The following is a 22,904-nucleotide window of genomic DNA, read 5'->3' on the forward strand; positions in this document are numbered from 1 at the left end:
GAATGAAGTTTCAAAAATTTGAGTGTTTGCAAAATCATGGTTTGGGAACTACAATGTTCAAAGGCGGGAAGGTCTGGACACTTGGCGGGAAGCCTTTGATTTTGCTAATTTCACTAAACAAAAAAAAAAATATACTTCCGGAGTTTTTCCCAGGTTAAATATATTTTTTTATATGTATACATATTTTTTCTATAAATACCTTAAGGTTACGTTACCGCCATTTCGATTCAGTAAAGCAAACGGCAGTATAAAAAATACCGAAGTGTTTTGTAAACCCTCGTCTTCGCTCTCTAAGGGTTTGTGAAATTCTCAAACCCTTGACCTACTCAAGGTCTAGGGATCGATCCTCTGCGCTGCGATGGCTAAGCGTAAGGTGGAAAGTGCGTCCGCCTCTTCTTCTGAAGCAGACCCCTCTTCTTCTGAAGAAGAACAGCAGCGGAACAATACTGATGAATTGGGCCCTGATGACGAGGAGGAGATCGAGGCCGTCAACAGGATGGCTCCCTCCGAGGAAGAGGATGAAGATGCCGACGCAGAGGATCCCGCTGCCGATGCCTCTACTCCAGATGCTGACACTGCGGAAGACGACGAGCTCCCTACCGATGACGATGTAAATAAAAATTCTTAGTTTGTTTTGACCTAAAATTATACATTCTCTGTTCCAGTTTTCTTTGCATACTGAAAAATATCAGTTATTTTTGAAATTTTTACTTGGGCATTTAAACACGACTGCTATATAGCTCAGAGTCAAAATTTCCGTGCCTATGTTTGGCATTGTTCTCAAAGAAATGCTAGTTAGGAATGTAACGGAAGCAGGTTCTGTTTTACTTGAAGTTGCTTGTTTGTTTTCGATAGAAAAATCATGGCAATTATGAAGAACTCGACTTTCTTTATTTGCTTTGTTAAATCTATACGTTTTGAGCCAGTAATGTAAGGCTTTTGAGCTCCACAGATTTTTTGGCCGTGGGTTATAGATGTTTCTATTTTACAAATTAGAAATTGCGAAACATTGTCACATTGTTGTTGAAGAATTTTGGATTTTTCTTGTTTATCAGAGACACGTGCTGTGGAGGGAAATTCTAGTTATTATATTTTTGAAGGTTGCCATGATTTACGGATGCAAAGAAACCGTTTTTTTTCTTTAATAAGAAACTGTTTATGCTTGGATTTTTTCAGGGTCAAAGAAAGCCAGCCAGTGCAGAGGTTGCAAAGCGTGAAAGACAAAGGCTGAAAGAGCTTCAAAAGCTCAAAAAGGACAAACTTCAGCATGTGCTGTCACAACAAAATGCATTAATAGATGCCGATATGGTAATATAATTAATTAGATAATTGGTAAATATGTAGTTATATAGTAAGAAGGTCCAGTGCAAACTATTAAAGTTTTCTTATGTTTTCATGCAAAGTATTCGTTTCTTTCTATTTCCTAGACGGGTTTTCTATAAATTATCCAGGAGATTTTCCCGGAGCCGATTAACCGAATTTAAAAAAATAATTTAGCACTATATAATATTCTATAATATTGATAGATCTGATGATAAAAATATCAAGAGTTGTTTTCTGCCTCTATAAAAAGTGTTTCTATTTTATCAGAACAACAAAGCAAAAGGGCGACTAAAGTATTTACTACAACAAACAGAGATATTTTCTCATTTTGCTCAAGGTGCTGAAGCAGCTGAAAAGAAACCAAGAGGAAGGTGAGTACGGCATGTCTATTCTCTCAATCAAGCAGTCTGGAGTTGACTTGTTTCACCTAGCTATTGTCTCATTGAAGCAAGCTGGAAATTAAATTCTTTCAATTTAAGAAATTGCCACTTTTACGATGTTAGGGGCCGGCATCAATCAAAGAAAACCGAGGAAGAAGAAGATGAAGAATATTTAAAGGAGGAAGAAGATGCTCTTGCTGGTTCTGGAAGTACAAGATTAATCACACAACCATCTTGTATGATTATTTGCCCTCTAGTTGCAGTTGAATTATATTGTGGTCTGGGTTTTTAAGTTTATAAAATATGGCAAGAGACTGATGTAAAACCACCCTCTCTCTGTTGATATTTTGCACTCCTTATTCTGCTTCTCTTAGTGATTGTTGTATATCTTTTGTTTAGTGTCTGTTCCCCTGATAGTAAAATGACTTCACATATCACGCTAAAGATACTCTCTATTATCAGTATTCAAATTTTAGTTGACTGCTCACATTTTTTTTACATAATCGAATGGATCCGTTATATTGAAATGGGCTATATTTTTCACTTGGAATAACCTCTTTTTTTTATGGGTAAAGATAGTTTAATATTAATACTCAAAAAATATACTGTTTTTGCAATGTAGCTTGTATCCACAGATAAACACAGAATCGCTATCATCCTTATCTATTCCAACTATGCAAAAAGCCAGCCCACCTAAAGCCAGAAAAAACCAGACCTTAAGGATCTAATGGAGGAGAGCATCGTTTCTACATGCATAGATGTACAAATATATCAACCTAACAACATGTTCATAAAGTATATCAAAACATAGACAAAATTCCCCTCCTAAATCCTTAATTCACAATTTTTTCCTTACCTGTCTTCTCCTCTCAGTAATCTTTTCTGCTGAATTTCCAGCACTTGTTCTTCTGCACCTGTCCCTGTTTGGCATTTGACTTCATCTCTGCCTCTCATTCACAAACATATTTTATGATGAAGCGCCAAGCGGTAACCGATCTGGGCTTCTGTCCTCCTGTCTTCTTTGTACAGCTTTGCACTCCACAATAGAAGCGGTAGTGGGGTGGGGGGGGTGAATTTTACCACATGAAGCCAGTCCCCTCCGGCTTTTAAGCCTTCCACAGGAACTCAAATAGTGATGAATGCTTCTAGTTTAATCCATCTAGCATTGTCCTTCCCACTCAGCACCGAGCCAACTTCATGGAGGCTATGTCAACTTTGGATCTGTCTGTATTCAGAAGACATGTATTCATGCCCGAGCAACATCCTCACCACCTGATAAAACATGTGGTCATCAAATGTGAATTTTTTTTTCATGTGTTCATCTGATATCTTACCCAGGAAGGAGATCTCTAGCTTCTTAGTTCTGAGATTGAAATTGGTATCCATCTTGAACCGACTCCTTAATTCTGCTGCTTTGTATGGATACAAATGATGAGGCACTGCTACCAAACTGCCTCAAGATGTAGCCTCTCACACGTTTCATCTGTCTTAATACAATCGCTGTCATCAATGAGACAGTTTTTCTTATCTTTTGGCTGTGATCCATACCCATTCCTCATCAAGTATCGCCCCTTGAAAATCCTACCACATAATATCCATCATTACTTTCATGCAATGTCACTGCCCGTTTGGATACAGAGTTTGCCACTTCATTGCCTCCTCTCAGCATATGAGTAATTCAGTTTTTGAGTGCCAATGGCTAGAATGTTACCTTCCCAATCTCAAGCAACCATGCCCACCCCAGATGGACCCAGATTTCCTTTAGATGCCCTATCAAAATTAATTTTAATCCAATCTTCCTTCGGTTTGATCCATTTTACCTTATCTTTATAGAAAGATCAATGAACTCAAGACTGCCCATTAATAGGTGATTCTTTTGGAATAACTTATTATCTAGATCAGTCATGAAAAACTCTGCGAGTATATGAAAAGCCTGCAAGTACTTGTGAGCCCTAGTTGGCTGTGAGTCACTCGCGGATATACTTACAGACGGATTTTATTAAAAATTGCGGCGAGTTTATCCTACAAAAATTGCTGATAATTGCCAAAACGCAGGCAAAAAAAAAGGGTGTGAAAATTAATATGAAAGTTTATAAGTTGAAAAAAACCTAAAAGGGGTTGATTTTTATTTCAATTCAAGCCGCGAGAGGAAAAAAACACGACGTGATTGCAGGCATGATGCATGAAAAAAACGTGACTAGGGCAAGATTGCAGACAAAAATCCAAGGGACGAGGGCTCGATTGCAGGCATGATTGCAGGTTATATATTGATTTCATATACGTATTAATATACTGGCCCGCTGGGTAATACATTTCGGTTTGAAGGATTATGCATGACATTTTTTTTGTAATACATTTTAAGGATTATATATGACATTGTTTTTGTCATATATAATGTGTATATAATACCCACAGTAACACACATATATAATACCCTATTAATAAATGTCCTATATATGTTACTGTGGGTATTAATAAATGTCCTATATATAATATGTATGTAAATAAAATATATAAAATGTCCTATATTAGAACGTATTAATAAATGTCCTACTCCTAATAAATGTCCTATATATGTTACTGTGGGTATTATATAGGTCGTAATAAATTTCCTAATACATGTGAATTAGAGTATATAAATAAAATATTTAAAATGTCCTATTAATAAAATATATAAATGTCTTGTATATGTTTTAATATGCATGTAATACCCACAGTAACATTTTTGACATTTTTTTTGTCATATATAATACTCTAATTCGTTCACATGTTGCACTTGTTTTTGGTTTATGCTATGTATTTAACTCAAACTTTGATTTATGTATCATGGAAATCAGTATATGTTATACAAATTTGGTGTAAATGCGTGTTTTTGAATAATATTTAAAAAAAAATGTAGTGTCAAAATGTTCAATAAGTTGCCAAGTATTGCCGAGTTTTTCCCCGAGTTTTGGTGAGTCCCGAGTTTTTTAAAAAAATGGGCTTGCTGAATCATTGCCGAGTCTGAGTTGTTCGACTATGATCTAGATGAGTATCAAATATGGCTGGGACAATTTAGTTTCTTTTAAAAGCTTTGAAATGATATCCAGTTATGATTAATCATTAACTAAATATTAAATATTAAGTGTCAATTTTTTTTTGTTCACTTCTGGAAAGTTTCTTAAGCCAGTTACTGGAATAATATTATACGTCTGCACATCCTTCTGAGTTTTAGTGCAAATTTTATAACATAATGATGTTGCAACAAATTGAATTTTAGACATTAACCCAGTCAACCCACCTACCAAATAGCACTGGGTACATCAAATCTGATTGTCATTTTAACACGTTATCCTGTACAACAAAACTTCTTCTCTTTCAAGCAATAAATACATTAAATGTTTTTACCTTTAAATTTTAAATTGTATGAAAGTGATAACACGTGTTCTTGATGCATGAGTTCTATATCTACTTGAAGCTAATTTATAGGCTTATTTTCGCCATGCTAGAAGATTATACTCTGAACTGTTGCTCTCATTGGCTGACACTGACTTAATTCGGGCATTTGTGGATAACAAAATTCTATGTAGGTCTTTTTTGAAAAATGTCTGACAATATAATCGTTGGGCCATTTTTCTGGCAGTGTCAACATTTTAATAAAAAAATATTTGAGTGGGTCTGTAGCGTCAACCTAAATATCAAAATATGTGAGCTTCAACTCAGGGCAATTTACCAAATGTCCTGGTTTTGAAACTTTTGTGTGGAAACAATGCACTCGCCTGTTAATGTTAAACTGCATAAATTAGTTATACTTGTGGTGTTTTACATGTTTATTTTGTTATATATTTACATGAAAACTTTCACATCTGATTAGTTTTTATTTGTTGTGCAATGTAAATAGGCCCTTGGCATAAGTACTGGAGCTTTGTTACATGAATATTGTTGTCTTAAGTGGCTTGTTACATTATTTAATGTGTCTAATTTATAACATATCAGATACTCTCATCAAATTTAAGTTGATTTGTGTAAAATAGAAATAAAGTTGGCATGTTTTAAGAGATCAATTATGTATCTGTGTAACACGTCACTTGACTTTTGATTGTGAGATATCTGTTGCTGCAATTGATTCCTCTACTTTGTAGTAAACTTGAAGGCTCTGCTATTGTGATTATTGCTGGATTTATTTTTGTTTGGTTATTTATGCTCAGGTATTCAAGGCAAAATGAGAGATTACCAGCTCGCTGGATTGAACTGGCTCATCCGATTGTATGAAAATGGGATAAATGGAATTCTTGCAGATGAAATGGTAGTGTACATTCTCAAAAATTTATTTATCTGTTTATATTGCCTTCCAATGTCTTGTTTTATGCCTTGCCTATTATATTATTTTAATGTAATTTGTTTCTACAAAGAACTTCCTGTAAACTCATTAAACATTTGCTTTTCCCGTTTTCTTTTTACAGGGACTTGGAAAAACCTTGCAAACAATCTCCTTACTTGGATATTTACATGAATTTCGAGGAATCTCAGGCCCGCACATGGTTGTGGCACCAAAATCAACTCTTGGTAATTGGATGAATGAGATTCGACGATTCTGTCCAATTTTGCGAGCAGTGAAGCTTCTTGGAACCCAAGAAGAAAGGGTGTGTAAATACGGATGAATTTAAAAGCCCATTTTATAACACATTTCCTTTTTAATGGATCACTAGTCTGTTGCTGATGATGTTTGGCCTTCCTAAATTATGCAGGCAAATATCCGGGAAAATATGTTGGTACCAGGGAAATTTGATATATGTGTCACTAGTTTTGAGATGGCAATTAAAGAAAAAACTTTACTCAAACGATTTAGTTGGCGATACATTATTATTGACGAGGCACATCGAATTAAGAATGAAAATTCACTTCTTGCAAAAACAATGAGAATTTATAGCACCAATTACAGGCTTCTTATAACTGGGACACCTCTTCAAGTATGATGTATCTTTAATCTTCAGGAGGATTATATTATATTCTTATTTATGTTGACATTTATCTTATCTTTGTGTATGCTTGTCCAATAAGAATGCATCTTATAGCCAGTGCAATGATCTATATAATAATGTGTTCACTAATATTTAAATGATCTATCTAATCATGCTTGCAGAACAATCTCCATGAACTTTGGTCGTTACTGAATTTCTTACTTCCAGAAATCTTTAGCTCTGCTGAGACTTTTGATGAATGGTTCCAAATATCAGGTGAAAATGATCAACAAGAAGTGGTCCAACAGCTTCACAAGGTACTTTAGTCATATTTCTTTTTTGTTTGTAAATCATATGCATTAAATATGGGTTTGTTTGGCTAAAATTTGTTTCACTTGAAGGTTCTTCGACCATTTCTATTGCGGAGGCTCAAGTCAGATGTTGAGAAGGGCTTGCCTCCTAAAAAGGAAACAATATTGAAAGTAGGGATGTCACAATTGCAAAAGCAATTTTACCGAGCCCTTCTTCAAAAGGACTTGGAGATTGTCAATGCTGGAGGAGAGCGTAAGCGCCTTCTGAATATAGCTATGCAACTGAGAAAATGTTGTAACCACCCATATCTTTTCCAAGGTGCCGAGCCAGGGCCACCATATACCACTGGAGATCATTTAGTAACAAATGCAGGTAAGTGTTGGTTTGCTATGTTATCGTGGGTTCTATTTGTTACTTAAACTAATTAACTTATCTTGGCTTCTGCTGTACATCATTAGAGGTTTAATATGTTACTTTCACTAACTACATCTTGGGTTTTGCCATTTGCCAGGCAAAATGGTTCTTCTAGACAAGTTGCTTCCAAAGCTGAAGGATCGTGATTCCAGAGTTCTCATTTTTTCTCAAGTAAGTTGTGGTTTAATGAAGTTGTTATTAGAGTAGTATTCTTAACCCTGCAAGGGGCGGACATAATATTTGTTTTCTTCTACAGATGACTAGACTATTGGACATTCTGGAGGATTATTGTATGTTCCGAGGATATCACTATTGCCGAATTGATGGAAATACAAATGGAGAGGAGCGTGATGCATCAATAGATTCTTTTAATCAAGAAGGCAGTGACAAATTTATTTTCTTGCTTTCTACCAGAGCGGGAGGTCTGGGAATTAACCTTGCTACTGCAGATGTTGTCATTCTGTATGACAGTGATTGGTATGCATCTGATATATGAGGAATATTAAATTAGGTGTGATTATTGCTACTAGAGTATTTGGAATTTAAGATTTTCATTTTTACAGGAATCCTCAAGTAGATTTACAAGCTCAAGACCGTGCACATAGGATTGGGCAGAAGAAGGAAGTTCAAGTTTTTCGATTTTGTACAGAGGTTTGCCTTTTCACTTGATGAGCAAAATGTTTCCAATTTTGGTCTCTAAATTTTTTTTGATTTGCTCCTGTTTATAATTGCAGTATACTATAGAGGAAAAGGTGATTGAAAGAGCTTATAAGAAACTTGCACTAGATGCTTTGGTCATACAGCAAGGACGTCTGGCAGAGCAGAAGGGTAATAAATGATTTATACTTTTGAGTTGATTGCAGTGGTTACATGCTAGTTCATTTTGTTTTTATGAATTAAGGTGTAGACCTGCTGTTTATTTGAAGATAATTAGCAAATAGGATTCATGGAAATTCCTTTGCACAGATTAGACCACAAGGATTAATCTTATATTAGTCCACTTCTGTTTTTGAATTCAAAGTTCTATTTGTTGCACAATCATCAGTGCTAGTGGCCTTCACATTTTTTTACTTTACATGGCAAATGCATTCAACAGAAATGTCACATTTGATATTTACTCGCTACCAAATATAATTTGTAAAACAGTGTATATGTGAAAGTTGGTAACCTGAATTTACATGAACAATAAGTATTTTGATAAAATTCAATGTTTATATAAACTTCAAAAAAACATAATCATATTTGATTAGAAGACCTGTACAATTTGTATGAGGCAGGGTCTCTTGTTTTGATAAGAAACAAAATGAAGATGTTAACTATTCTATCTTTGCAGTTTGCATATATAGATATTTTGAAAGGGGTAGTTCATTAAATGATTTGTTCAGTTTTTATTGTTTTATTTTGCTAAGGATTTATGAAAGTGCTTTATTTAAAATTTTAATGTGAATATCATTGAATATGAAGCATGATTTTTTTGTAATGCCGAACTTTAGATGAAATAACAGTAACAGAATTCTTCTTTTCTAGATTTTAGCTCTCAGGAAGTTCCCAAAAGTCAAATCAGTGGATAGACTCTTGCTATCCTGTTTGAATTCCTTTTGAATTTTTTTGAAATTTGATTAAATACTTTTGGGGTTATTTTAAAAATCTGCAATGTTTGATGATTTAGAATAAGTCTAAAAAGATATGGCTGTTTAAGTAAATCCACAATTCCTGAAGGCCATGTCAAACAATGCTCAAGCTACAGTTTTGATGCCTTTCCCTGTATTTGCTCAAGGGTATGGGGTAAAGCCCATTGAAGGCATTATTTGAGTCTCCATGGAGACAGCTGTAGGAAATTTGTTGTTGGAAAGACAGACCTATCAACACTAGGAAAAATAAATCCATCAACACTAAGAATGGGAATTTTGTGCTGTGTTTCTGTAAGGTCTGATTTTTTGTAAACAATCAATAATCTAATCTTACAAATTTCATATCATGTAATTATCACTAATCATTGTGTCTTTCTGTCTGCATAGTATCATTGATTGCATTAGTTTTTTTCTTATTATTTTTCTACCAAGGTTGAATTTGAACATGACATGAAATGAAGTCTTGTCACTCTGATGAGGGCATGACAATGATTCCTCGTATGTGGAGGAATATCCAGAGATGCCACCATTTTTCAAAAACAAAGATTTAGAGTTGTAATTGCTTCACATTGACAATGTGTGAGACAAAGAAGCCTTAACAAGCATGTGCATGCACATTTACCAATTGAATGGGAGGCTAGAGTGTAACAGATCCATTGTGATTCTCCCCGACTTGCAAACAGTCATCAATGTATACATTACAAGTTATGGTTTTATAAAAGGTCTTTTAGAGAAACGACTGTCAACTGAAAACAATCATCATGGTGATGCATCTTCTGTTAAGTTTGTATTGGTGCAGTTATTTTTTCTCTCTCTATATAATTTTCATGCAGGAGTTAGGTGACCACTTGAATATTCGATTTTTTTTTTTAAGATGTACAGGTAATTGCTTTTTCTTCCCTGTGTATTTTATAAGATTGGAACACAAAATCTGTTTCTTTGGTGCAGCGTGTGATTTTGTTGGCAAATGTAGATTATTGTCTGTGTTTAGACTAAGTAAACATTATGCTTTAGCTTGTATTTTGATGGTACTATGCTAACAGTATGATTTCTCTACTTGATGCAGCTGTGAACAAGGATGAGTTGTTGCAAATGGTAAGGTTTGGTGCAGAGATGGTCTTCAGCTCAAAAGATAGTACCATAACTGATGAAGACATTGATAGAATTATTGCAAAAGGAGAGGAGGCTACTGCAGAGCTTGATGCAAAGATGAAGAAGTTCACAGAAGATGCAATAAAATTCAAGATGGATGACAGTATGTCACCCCTTCCAAATGGACTAGTTTATGTGCTATGTCCTTTTACGTAAATTTTGCAACTAAATATATTTTAGCAAGTATTTGATAATGGAATTTAGTAAGATGCTTTTTTGTGGGGAAAATTGTTTGAGATACAGTGTTTCCTGTTTAGGGGACAATATGTGCATTGAGGTAATTTGTGTTATTATATATAATTAATTGAATTGGAGTATCTTTTGTAAAGAAGTTGCCTTCTGTTTGATGCAGATGCTGAGTTATATGATTTTGGTGATGACAAGGTTAGAAATTTTTTAAATTCTTGAAACCCTTTTTTTTAAAAACTTGCATCAGGTGTTGAATTACTGATCTTTGGATGTCTTTTTTTCATTTGAAACTAAGGATGACAGTAAGTTTGACCTGAAAAAGGTTGTTACTGAGAATTGGATTGAGCCTCCAAAGAGAGAACGAAAACGCAAGTATGTTTAACAAACTGATTGAAGTAAAAATTATCGAATGTTTTACCTCTTTTGATGTGTTATTAACTTTTCTGTGTTGGCAATGTAGCTACTCTGAGTCAGACTATTTTAAACAAGCAATGCGACAAGGGGGCCCACCAAAACCAAGAGAGCCACGAATTCCTCGCATGCCTCAATTGTAGGGCTACTGAGTAGCCTCAATTCTATCATTTTGTTTGTATCATAAAAATTAATTTTTTCTAACCTTTGATTATTTGTTGCCAGGCACGACTTTCAGTTCTTCAATACTCAACGGTTGACAGAGTTATATGAGAAGGAAGTTCGCTATCTGATGGTTAGTTCCATTTTGCAGAATTCATAGCAGTTTGTAATCATATTTATGATTTCAACAGTAAATGTGTTTATGCAGTTTGTAACCATTTTTCATGATTTCTTAAAAAATTGAAAAGACCTAAAATGGTTCATTAATTTTTACTTCGAGTCAGAGAATTTCATTATCTGGGCTAGAGTTGAACATGTCTACACATCAGCTCTGTTAGACTAATAAAGTTTTCATTGTGAATATAGCAAAAGCCATCTGATATGTTAGCCAAAAATCTAGCAAATTCTCCACTTATTAGTGACCCATTTGAATCACATTACTCTCCCAAGTGAACCTACAGGGTCATTGGCATTTTATGGCAGTGATATCAATATTTTCTTTCACATCCAACATATATAAGCTAAATCATTATTGTCTGTTTTACTACCAAATGCCTTACTAACCCAATAAATGCTAATCATCTTTTGATAGTTTTCAAGTATGTGTGGCTTCTTCTGTATGCAAATTTGAAGAAAATTTAAAACCCTTAGCGAAAGGGTTACATGGAGCAACACCAGGAGTGGTGAATAATGGGCAAAGAACTAAGTTCTTCACTGCAGTCTGAACATTAATCTACAGAAGATAAAATTATTAATTTGAGAAACAATTTCAATCTGATAAATGCAGGATGCGATAGTGTATCACTGCATTATAAAATGTAAATTTTTTAGATTATGCTAGGCTTACTAAGCACATGTAACTTAGAGCTGGATGAATATGAGAATATTAAATACAATTTTCGGAAATTAAGTGCAATTGAAAGGTTTAATTAGCTCTAGAAACCATGATGAAGATACTGTGATGCTGTGATTGTCTGATTCAGAAAATAGATGCTGTTGTTGTACTTGCTGTCTAGGAACTGTGAGAGAGTTGGAGTTCTGTGCAGATGGAATCTGTATTGTACGGGATTGAACCTTCCTTTCCAAGTAACTGTTTTGTTGTTTGGGATTGATCTTGCTGTCCATGCACTTCTGCAACCTGTTTTTTCTGTCTGTTGTCTGCTGAAGTGAAAGGAATGCCAGTTAATTAAATTTCTTTTAGGGAAATTGCTAGATTGTGAGGGTTCATCTTCTCATTAATAAATCCCCTTGTTTTCAGGCTTTATGGCCTTCGGTGAAAAATTAAAGGCAGCAAACTCAACCATTCAATCTCCTAGATGATTCTGATGTAGAAGTGAAAGGAATGGCAGTAATTAAAATATTTTATGGAGTGCTAGATGTTCTCATTAATCAATCGATTCAATCCCCTTGTTTTCAGGTTTTATGGTCCGTGGTGAGAAATTAAAGGCCGCAAACACAACCATTCCATGTCCTAGTTGATTCTGATGTAAAAGTTGCTTCCTTTTAAAGATTCAAATTGAAATGTCCTTATAAATGAATGCTCCTCAAAGTGCAAATGCACAAATGAATGTCTTTAAATACAAAGACCACACAAAATTGTGTGATCCTGTACCGAGTTGGCTCACAATGGCTAAAAAGAAAGGGTCCAAGTCTGCAATTTTAGTTTTAAAATTCAATTAATTCTGGGCAGATCAGTGGTATGCAGGATTGCATTTACCTGTCATGGGATTGACATTAAATGGGGGATGCCAGTTCTAAGGAGGGACGGATATGTGGAAGAATGGGCTAATAGATGAGTTGAATGCAAGGGGGCACGTGGAAATAGGATAGGAATAAGATTGAATTTGGAAATGAGTGAAGGCAAGCATGAGTGGGGATGGATAGGAACTTGGAATTGACGAAGGAGCCAAACTCAGCATGAATTTGCCACATGCCATTATCTTAATTGTATTAAGACAATCCATCAAAATGGGCCCAAAACTAAATGGGAATTGGCATGTGCGCAAATTTTGCCATTACAAATTGTTATCAATATATTATAATAATTGCCTCAGTACCCTATCCAATTTGAGGGAGAATGAGGGTGATAACCTCATTATCCAATAACAGAAGCTGAGGGATAGTGTGCCCTGATGTTGTAATTTACATGATTATTATGCAAATTTATAGTATGCTTGGAAGCCATATTTTCTTCCACATTGTTATGTCCCAAAAGTGAACTGGTCATAATCACCAATGCTTTCCACGTTCTGTTACCAAATCTGTAGGAGGATCGATAAACCTGCCTTCTCTCTGTCAAGCCACACAGTTGAGAAATCTTCTCAAATTAACCATGCAGATCTGCATTTGAAAAGATGCCAATCAATAGCAAGTGTGAGACGTCTACCTTTGAAGGAAACCTTGATTTCTTGGCCCTAAATTGGAACAAATCATCCTAGTTAAAATTTCTATCACCACTTCTAGAATTTTGAGCATATTGTAGCATGTCTGTCCAGTTTTGATTTTCCTTGGATTTGGAGTATCAAAGAATGGGTAGAGACTTAGAGTATTGCATTGGATTTGGACATGTAGGGCTAATTGCCATGTTGCTCCAAGTTTTTGGTACATGGACGATAGGGGATGGGGGGATGTGTTTTGGAGTCCTCAATTTTTTGGACCATTTTTGTCGACAACACAGGACAGCAAAGGGGGTGGCCCTATTAAAATTAGGGATAACTTTAAATATTTAGGGAAAATTTAAATATTCATATGATAACATTTATAAAGCATGCATATACATTATAAAACCTTAATATATAACATGTGTTAAATTGAGAGTCAACGTGAGAGCCAAAGTCAAACAAATTAGTGAAACTCAAACCTTGTTTCAAATTGCTTTTGGAATTCATTGTCAATATGCATGTGATATGTCTACAAGTTTCACTTTCAATTACAATATGAAAATACAGAAAAAGAAAGTACATCGCTGCCCCTAATCTGCATTTGTCAACATGCATTAAAATCAGAGTCCTTTGAGTCATTGCCATTGTGAGGTTCTGCTTCATCCAACAAAATGCTAGCCTACATTGTGAGCTTGTCAATACATTGAAGTCTGACTATTTTGAAGTCGAAGAGCACTATAGATGGCCCACTTGCTTCTCTGCTCGTCTAGAGGTAAGTCTATTCCTAGTGATGAAATGGATGAAGGTAAATAGCAAGTTTCTTCAATTATGGTGTATCATTCTCGTGCCATCTCCACCATCCAATGGTGTATCTTTCTATTTTTGCCTTTGGTTTATTGAATGTTGGACGACAAAGATATGTGAAGACAAGCCATTGCGTTTGAAGTATTGTAGACTTGTCATCTGAATACATCTCTCGAAAGGCCTTCATTAGCCATTCTTTCACCTCTTCATCATCAATTGGAGGCAACCTTCTAGCCTTTGGTGTATACCATTTGGGATTTAGAGCAAAGGTTGCAATACTGTTACCCATAATTTTAAATTTTTTTAAAATCATCGTGCTCCTTTACCTATCTCCATCTCATTTGCTCTTGTTGCGGTCTTTCCTGCATTTCCTAACCTTGTCGCGAAGTTCTTAACTTTGAGAAACACCCGATCGATTGGTATGCTTGGGAGGTTTGCAAGGTAAGATGCCATGATGAAGTCTGTCTGGTGGTCGCTTTTCAAAGAGTTAGATAGTTGCAAGCTTGCTCGATCTCACGACTTCTTGACAGTCTTATGCCATGTTAGAGCCAATCTTTCTCAAGTTTTCAAAGGACACCTCCTTTCTTGAGGTGAGAGCATTCTTAATGATGTAAAAGTGGTGATAAAAGGTGGGCAATATCTGGATGCTGACGAAATTAAGCGAACTTGCTGAGTCATTAAGAAAGACTGCTTTCTGTCGTTGCCAACTTCAACCTCATCGGTTGACACATCACGTACAGCTCCAGGAACAAATCATGGGAAAATTTGTTAAGTATCGTCACTAATGGCAATTAAAGACATGCAAAGGTGGTGGCATGCGTTATAACATCTGATATAATCATTTTTGCAGAGAACATTAAATGTGATATTTTAGAGAATGCCATAGTTTGCTTGTGATGAAATGGTTTTGCCTTATGACGGTGAGTTGCGATTTCACAACCTAGATTTAAATTGGCCGGAGAAAGAACAAGAAGACATAGTCCAACAGTTGCGGTCTTTTGCATGGAAAGCACGTATTGATTTCAGCGAGTGTAGGAAAGTTGTTGCCATTTTGGGAAAGATTGTAGAACAAGCTGAGAACCACGAACAACGTTTGCAAGGCGAGCTAGCAGTAAGAAGGAATCCGAATAATTGACTTCGGCAAAATGGTGCTCCAAGCTAGGAAAGGTCCTGTACTGCAACTAGATGTTGAGGCAGTGCAGGGACATTCTTTTGGATCTGTCTGACTTTTTCTGAGCTACTGTTTTTCATTGGGAAGAATTTGAAGATATCTTGTTGACATTGATTGAAGAGGAGGAGAAGGCAGATGAGATTGATAGATGGATTGCAGAGCAGAACCTAACGCCTGATGCTGGAGCTTGAGTTCAGTGCCTTCATAGCTTTACCTGTTGTGAACTGGTCTTTCTTTTTGGTGTTGCTCTTTGATAGTTCTGTTTTGAAACAGTCGCCTTCAAGACAGTTACTTCAGTAACTGTTTCTTGGAACAAAAAATACTTGAAATGAGTTATAAATAAGTAGATTAGAGAACCTTTTGGGGGCTTTTTTTTGGGCGAACTTTGTTTTATTCATAAGGGCAAAACTTCTCATGCATGTTTCTGTTCTTTTACTATCTTAATATAGAACTATTGGTGGCTTTCATATATTTGTAATCTTTGAATTATGGTGTGTGAATGTTTTTCTATTCTTTGAAATGGATGTCAGTTGGTAAATTTATATTGAGATGGTGGATGGATTTGTATTTCAGTTATTGCAAAATATTATCTATGAATGATGTTTTGTGGTGATTCTTTGTGCCAAAATCTGAAAAAATGGTAGTTAGTATTGTGGATGCCTTTACAAGCTTTCTGGTTAAAAACTCTTTCCTTCTTTGCTTTTTGGGTAAAAGCATTTGGGTTATTTTATTTATTCATTGAAAATCATATGAAGGTAGCTGCCACCTTGTAAAATAAGCAGGGAACCAGTCAGCAAGTAGTTTATTAGGCTGGTTCAATTGTGGTTACATTTGTCATCTCCATGGGCATGGGGATATAGAGATGGGTGACAAATCTGTTAACCAACAAATACAAAATTGTTTGCTTCATTTTTCAAGTATGTTGTCAAATGTTTCCTATATCTCTCCAAGACTAGGAGAGTTTGTGTCAACATATCTAATGGCATCTGTAATAGGTGAGATGAAAGAGCAAACATATTTGACGAATGCAAACAAAAAGTTCAAGAAGAATCAGTTGACAAGATGGAAACTTCATAAGTTGAAACATTGAACAATAAATTTAAAATGAAAATCAGCCATCTAATACTTAATATAAAATAAAATCACCAATTTAATAATAAAATCAACAATGTCTTATCTTACAATGGACCAACAATCGTCATCTAGGATCTTGTGTATGATGGCTTTTCTTTTAGTAGAGATTGAATTAGGCCATGCACTCCACTCTGAATTCACCATTATCACTTGAAGAGGCTCATGCACCTCAATCATCCTCTCTTACAAAATGAAGTAACTGTTATGTTTTGTCTCGACAGGTTTGAAGAACTCCTTTGAAAACGTCTGAAAGAGAGCAAGTGAAGTGTGGTAGTTGCAAACGAACATTTGAACATAACTAGCTTCTGCCACCACTTGCTTCACCCGATCTATTTTTGCCATATCTTTATTGCATTGTTCAATGTATGAATGCAACATGGGGTCCAAAAAATGTGCTTGTAAGCATCTTCCACCATCATACTAGCCAATTTGCACAAATGTGTTGAATCGGTGATCACTTGTACAGCATTTAAGGCCTTCTACTGCCTCTCTCAAAATGCTTAACTGAAAGATTGCATCCCCTATTGCCTCTCCCAAAATGCTCAACTGAAAGATTGCATCCTCATGCTTCCTTGAACAATCCACGGTTGGGCATGTGATTGATATCGATGAGTGGCTGATCTGTAATATTGGTCTACCCATCCATCACGATAGAATAACCTGAATTGATCCATGTTTACTTAATATCTTGCATTAGGAAATTAACCTTAGAATATTTTTTTGTCTATGAGGGTAGTGTGTAGTTTATGAAATGTTTTTGGTTGTGGTCTAGTGATTCTTGTAGTTTTTGAAAATTTTCTTTGTTTATTGTTTTCATTTGGTGACGGTAAAACAGAGAAATAAGGTTCATGTATGCTTCTGGATTCAGCTGTGTAGGAGTTTTTGCATCAATGTTTTGAATCTTATTCCGTGATTCATCATCAGGATGAGAGAGCTGTAGGAGGAAAAATGTATAAAATTGCAGACCAATGCTAGGTAAAAGGTTTTCAATTTCATACATTTTTTCTCCTACAGCTCCTCTCATCTTGATGATGAAAACGTTGATGCAAAAATTTCACACATCTGAATCCAGAAGCATACATGAATTTAGCATTGACTGGAAAAGATTAACTTGTTATTCAATGCAATTGAATTTCACTGCTACACATTCTTATTTTTGCTTTTGTCCTACTAATAATTGACTGCATTCATCAAGAAGTCTTTTGTAGCTAATTTATATTTTGAATGGTTAAAACAAAATGCATCTTATGAGGAGTAATTGCATAGAATTCCTTCAATATAATGTAATATGGTGTGCTATTGTATTTCTATGTTGCACTCTAATTAAAACTTGCGCGTATTCAAGTATCACTGATTGACTAGAAATAACCCAACTTATATGTATTGATTGGATTGCTATTATAATTCCCATTTCTACTTTTCTTCTTCCTGTAGCAATCAAATCAAAGAAATCAAGCAAAAGATACCATTGGAGAAGGAGATGACACAGAAGGTATGCTTGATAATGTTTTGTGTTTTAGTTTGTTGGACGTTTCTTTTGTATTCTAAGCCTCCGGTCTTTCTGTTGCCTTTTTTATTTTAGATGTTGGGGAACCACTTACAGCTGAGGAACAAGAAGAGAAAGAACAGCTATTGGAAGAGGTGAGAATGCTGTTTAAAAAGGCTTCGAGTATGATTATCATATTTAATGGTGTGAATGATTGTTTAGCTGACATTAATGTGATGTACTAGGGATTTTCTAATTGGACTCGAAGGGATTTCAATACATTTGTACGTGCATGTGAGAAGTATGGTCGGAATGACATCAAAAGTATTGTTTCTGAAATGGAAGGCAAGGCAGAGGATGAAGTAGAGAGATATGCAAAAGTTTTCAAAGATCGATATAAGGAGCTAAATGGTATGTTTCAGTAGTTTTTTCTTTAATATATCTGTACATGGTCATAAAGGAAGTTAGTATGGGTTGTGGATTATATTGTTTGTTCTGTGATCAGTTTACATAAATTTATACTGTTTCGTAAGTTGAAGATTTAGTCCAAGGTATGTCTGATGATTTGTGTGAATGCAGATTATGACAGAATAGTAAAAAATATTGAAAGGGGAGAGGCTCGAATATCTCGCAAGGATGAGATTATGAAAGCAATTGGAAAGAAGTTGGATCGCTATAAAAATCCTTGGTTAGAACTTAAGATTCAATATGGTCAGAATAAAGGAAAGCTGTATAATGAGGAATGTGATCGCTTTATGGTAACTGTTATCTACCAACTAGACCCTATCAAAACTACTTATGCAATTTGCCTTCTTAAATGACCATTGTTTGATTTGGCTATATATAATTTTGCTCACACTTCTTTCCATAGAGACCTCAATTTTAGCAAGTCAAGAAAATATTTAATTCCAACTTTTACGCATTGAGACAGGTAGGTCTAGATTATAAAATTGTACTAAAGGGGAATTCTTTACCACTAGGTATTTGAATGGTTGTTTTCCATTTGCAGTTGTGCATGGTCCATAAGCTTGGCTATGGAAACTGGGATGAGTTGAAGGCTGCATTCCGTATGTCACCCCTTTTCCGTTTTGACTGGTTTGTTAAGTCTCGCACTGCAGCTGAACTGGCAAGGCGTTGTGATACGCTCATACGATTAGTCGAAAAGGAAAACCAGGAAGTAGATGAAAGGGAGCGTCAGGCCCGTAAGGATAAGAAACTTGCTAAGGTGCGGAATAAGATTCATTAGTTATTTATTTCCTTTTGCCCGTCACTATATTTTAAATAATTTATACATATCCAAAGTATATTTTTTAAATGCCTTTTGTCACATGTTCATTCTCTTTTTCCATGCATTAATATGGTTGAGGCAAATGGAATGTTTTTGAAAATGTTGGGATTTATAAAACTAAACAGCATTTAATGTTGAAAGTTAGTCATTGATGAGAATTCTGGATTTCAGAACACAACACCTTCAAAAAGGCCACCTCCAAAGATGTTTGCTATTGAGCCTGCGTCCAGTACTGGTGGCATGTCTGCCAAGAGGAGAAAACAATCCAGCATGGATGACTTTCTTGCTTCTGTATGTATATCTGAAGATGTCTGTCCATTCCATTGCTTTCTTGACTTTTCATCTATGTAAAAAGCTCGAGTGTTATGTTTACAGTTTTATTGAATTGTTTTTGTTGTACATGCAACAGGGAAAGCAGAGGAGGTGAAACTAATTTGTGAGGTTCAGCTGGTAATTTGAACGTCATTTCTTTGTGACAATTCTGCCAGGCAGATTTTGTAATATAATTATATCTTCAATTTTTTTGAGCTGGGTAAGATGCTACGAGTTGTTGCTACAAACAGGAGGTGCCTAAAGTGATGACTCACCCGATTTGCATCTCTAATGAATTTTGAGCAGATTGGCCTTTAAATCCTTTTTTAGGATATGAAAACTTGCATTCAATTAGTTTTGAGCAAATTGGCCTTTTAAGCCTTTTCAGGATATGAAACCACTTGTATTCAATCTAATGGAAGCAGATTGATCGCTTAAGCCTTTTACAGAATATGACCATTTTTGGTCATAAAAAATGTAGCAGTTTTTACCTTTTGATGCTGATATCAAAAGGTCACAATATAAATTGGTATCAGCATTGCGGTGGACAATGAGAGAATGGGCTTTGTGCTATGATGCACCTTTACGGACATTGTAAGACTTTCGTGGTACAAGCAATATTTATTTTGCTTATGAATTACCATGCATATATTCTTGGCTGATATTTTATTGTTTTTTATGGATATCGTTTTACATTTTTAGCTATTTCCATCTAAGCATCTTTTCTATCTTAACTGTGGAAGATGCACCTCATTATGTCTTGCTTTTCACGGGGTCAAAAGTTTATTGAATGTAAAATATGATAAATGTTAATTTTTGTTGTGATGGGTGCCCTTAGAGTTGTGGACATTAGGTCTGGTTCAGTTTCTGGATTTTGAGATAAAACTATTGATAGAATTGCTATAAGCTTTGGTCTATGGTAAGACTGTTACTGGTCAACATATTTTTTTATGGCTAACTTAGCGTTATTATTATGTTGCCGAGCATAATCTTAGCATTAATATCTGCAGTAGACTATCTATTTTGTGATAAAATTTCATATCTACAGTATACTTTTTTGTGGCACTTGTCACATTTGTATTAATTTACCATAATGTTCGATGCATAATTATGGTACTGGTGATAGCTACAATCCAGATTAGTGATGGTTGCATAAAAGATTTATCTTCTAGTTGTTTTGTTAGAATTATGTCAGAAGACACTCGGTTTAACGACAAAGTTCATGTTCTATGCATTTAGATTTAGATTTGTGTTGTGTTCAAATCATCTTCAAAAAACTTGAAAAAATAAAAAATGTTAGGATTATGTTTCTGACTTTAATTTTATTTCTATCGATTTTCATATCACTTTGTTTAACTTCTTATCAGTTGATAAGTATTAAATCAGATTCAATTATTTACTGTTCATTTTTATCATGGCATGTTTAGAAAACCTTTTTATTAGCGTGTTTGGTATGCACAGTGGAATGCCTCTCTAGACAATGCAATCTGTAGTGAAATGGTAAATCAGATTATCAAACGTTGTCACTCAAAAAATATATGAACAAACCCGTTTCTGTGTCATTTATCGATTGCAAAAATAAAATATTGTTTGAATTATGTGTCATTTATCGATTGCAAAAATAAAATTGATGTTGTAAAAGACATTGTTTCGAGTCGTAAGTAAAACTTGTAATTTGAACGTCTCTCTTAATAGTTTAATAAAGTGTAGAGTGTCAGATTTGGCTTTTAAATCTTGGGATGAAAATTCTTACGAGGAGAGAAAGTTGGTGAGGAATTACGTTAGTAATAGAATTGTTTAGGTCAAGCAAAAATATGCTTGTTCAAATAGTAGCATCAAAGATCATTGGAGTCGTGCACAGGTTTGTTGCAATAGTAAAGCAAGTTAAAGTTAACAAGTATCTTAATTCGATACACACGCAAAAGTTTATCTTCCTAGATATAAATGGATTTCACGGGGCTCACGGACTCTCAATGATTGCGTGGTTTAGGTCAAGCAACATGGTATTCATTTAAAAGTAGAGGCAGTAATGTGATGTATTAGGCAATACGGTGACCTTTAACCTGTGAAGTAAATATTGTACTTGCTTAAGCATTATGCTTCGAAATAAAATGATGTGAAAAAACACTGGAACAAGAAGTAATAACAAACTTCGATCCAAATTTAATCTTGGAAACTTTCATCACGGGGGAAAATTGTTGGAGGTGGCAATACCTTGGCTTCCTCTTCTTTTAGCCAAAATGGTTTCTAACAAGGCTACATCATTTGGACTTGGATGATCAAATAATAATAAGGTTGCATCAGCTATCCTATTGACCTATGCTTGAGCTATTCTTTGCGTTGCAACTCCCTCTGCAATTATTTGGTTAAAATGGTTTTCTTCATTTTGAGTCCCAAATTAGATTAGATTAAAATCTCTTTATTTATAAAAGATTTTGCTTGTTTCATGCATTGAGGACATGTTGATTTTAAATGGGAAAATGTAGTTTTCTTGTTTAAGTGAAATGTGATTGCCACTGCTATTCAACAATAGCAAAATTGACACCTACAATGATAACGACACCTTTATAGTAACTTCCAATTTATTGTGATCCATGTTAAATTGAAAATGATTATGCCACATGCTATATTTTGAATGTTGGTTCATAATGGCACTTTCAAGGTAACTTGGATCACAATAAATTCACTTGCAACATTGTAGGTTATGTATACGCAAGTTGCATAATAAATACATGTTTTAGGGTACTTTTTTCTAATGGATTAATTTTCTTTATCAATAGTTGTGAAGTTGTCAGTGTTCCAACTTAAATTCAAGGGATATCAGCATTATTTATCATTGTATATCTTAGAATTTGACAATCATTTGCTTGCGATTGGTTGATTTAGTTGTCATGATAGGAAGTTTTTTAGAAATTAATATTTTAAAAAGATTGCCATCAAATGTGTACACTGTCATTTATATGTTAAATAATAATTCAAGTATTATTGATCTTGTGAACTAGTTTGTATAAATATTAAATAAATAGGAATATCTTCATAATTTGTGTGTATTATGAAATTTAAACTATATGCATGTATTAATTTCAAAGATGTAAGAAATTTTAAGATCTCCCCCAAGCTTCTAAGGTTTACATTTAGATCAAATGAATTATATGTAATAGTTTAAACTAAATTAGGCAAAAGGTGTCATAAGTAGCGCAAGTTACTACACAATTAACAAAGTGGAACAATGTGGTTAGAGGTTAAATTATGTCCAGCTCTTGACTTGGTGAATCTAAACTTCAATTTGAACAATTACAAGATGCAATGTTATAAATTGTTTACCACAACAATTTCACATTCTATGTGGCACTTACTTTAATGTATATTTCTCTAGTTCATTTTAAACCCATTCATGCTTTATGCAAAAAAAAA

At 34.8% G+C, this 22,904-nt stretch overlaps 1 protein-coding gene across 1 annotated transcript; it reads left to right on the forward strand.

The window, feature by feature from the left end:
• The first annotated feature begins 212 nt into the window (after window positions 1–212).
• LOC131042831 (ISWI chromatin-remodeling complex ATPase CHR11) lies at window positions 213–20,195 on the forward strand. The gene is made up of 25 exons (XM_057976150.2): window positions 213–610; window positions 1,177–1,308; window positions 1,591–1,694; window positions 1,827–1,939; window positions 5,891–5,988; window positions 6,146–6,325; window positions 6,431–6,652; window positions 6,826–6,960; window positions 7,045–7,327; window positions 7,467–7,540; window positions 7,626–7,846; window positions 7,933–8,020; window positions 8,104–8,197; window positions 10,067–10,255; window positions 10,505–10,536; window positions 10,637–10,713; window positions 10,802–10,891; window positions 10,978–11,047; window positions 17,839–17,896; window positions 17,987–18,045; window positions 18,136–18,301; window positions 18,470–18,648; window positions 18,900–19,115; window positions 19,350–19,469; window positions 19,588–20,195. The coding sequence occupies exons 1-25, from the start codon at window positions 359–361 to the stop codon at window positions 19,603–19,605; spliced, it is 3,270 nt and encodes a 1,089-aa protein (XP_057832133.1). The 5' UTR covers window positions 213–358; the 3' UTR covers window positions 19,606–20,195.
• Window positions 20,196–22,904: the final 2,709 nt, after the last annotated feature.

The sequence above is a fragment of the Cryptomeria japonica genome, chromosome 9, assembly GCF_030272615.1.
Source record: "Cryptomeria japonica chromosome 9, Sugi_1.0, whole genome shotgun sequence".
NCBI classification, from domain to species: domain Eukaryota; kingdom Viridiplantae; phylum Streptophyta; class Pinopsida; order Cupressales; family Cupressaceae; genus Cryptomeria; species Cryptomeria japonica.

Excerpts from the sequence above, each read along its gene's own strand:
- LOC131042831 (XM_057976150.2), top strand. The coding sequence starts at position 359 with ATGGCTAAGCGTAAGGTGGAAAGTGCGTCCGCCTCTTCTTCTGAAGCA. Across the intron at positions 6,653-6,825 it reads TAACTGGGACACCTCTTCAA|AACAATCTCCATGAACTTTG; the intron begins GTATGATGTATC and ends TCATGCTTGCAG. Across the intron at positions 10,714-10,801 it reads AAGAGAGAACGAAAACGCAA|CTACTCTGAGTCAGACTATT; the intron begins GTATGTTTAACA and ends TTGGCAATGTAG.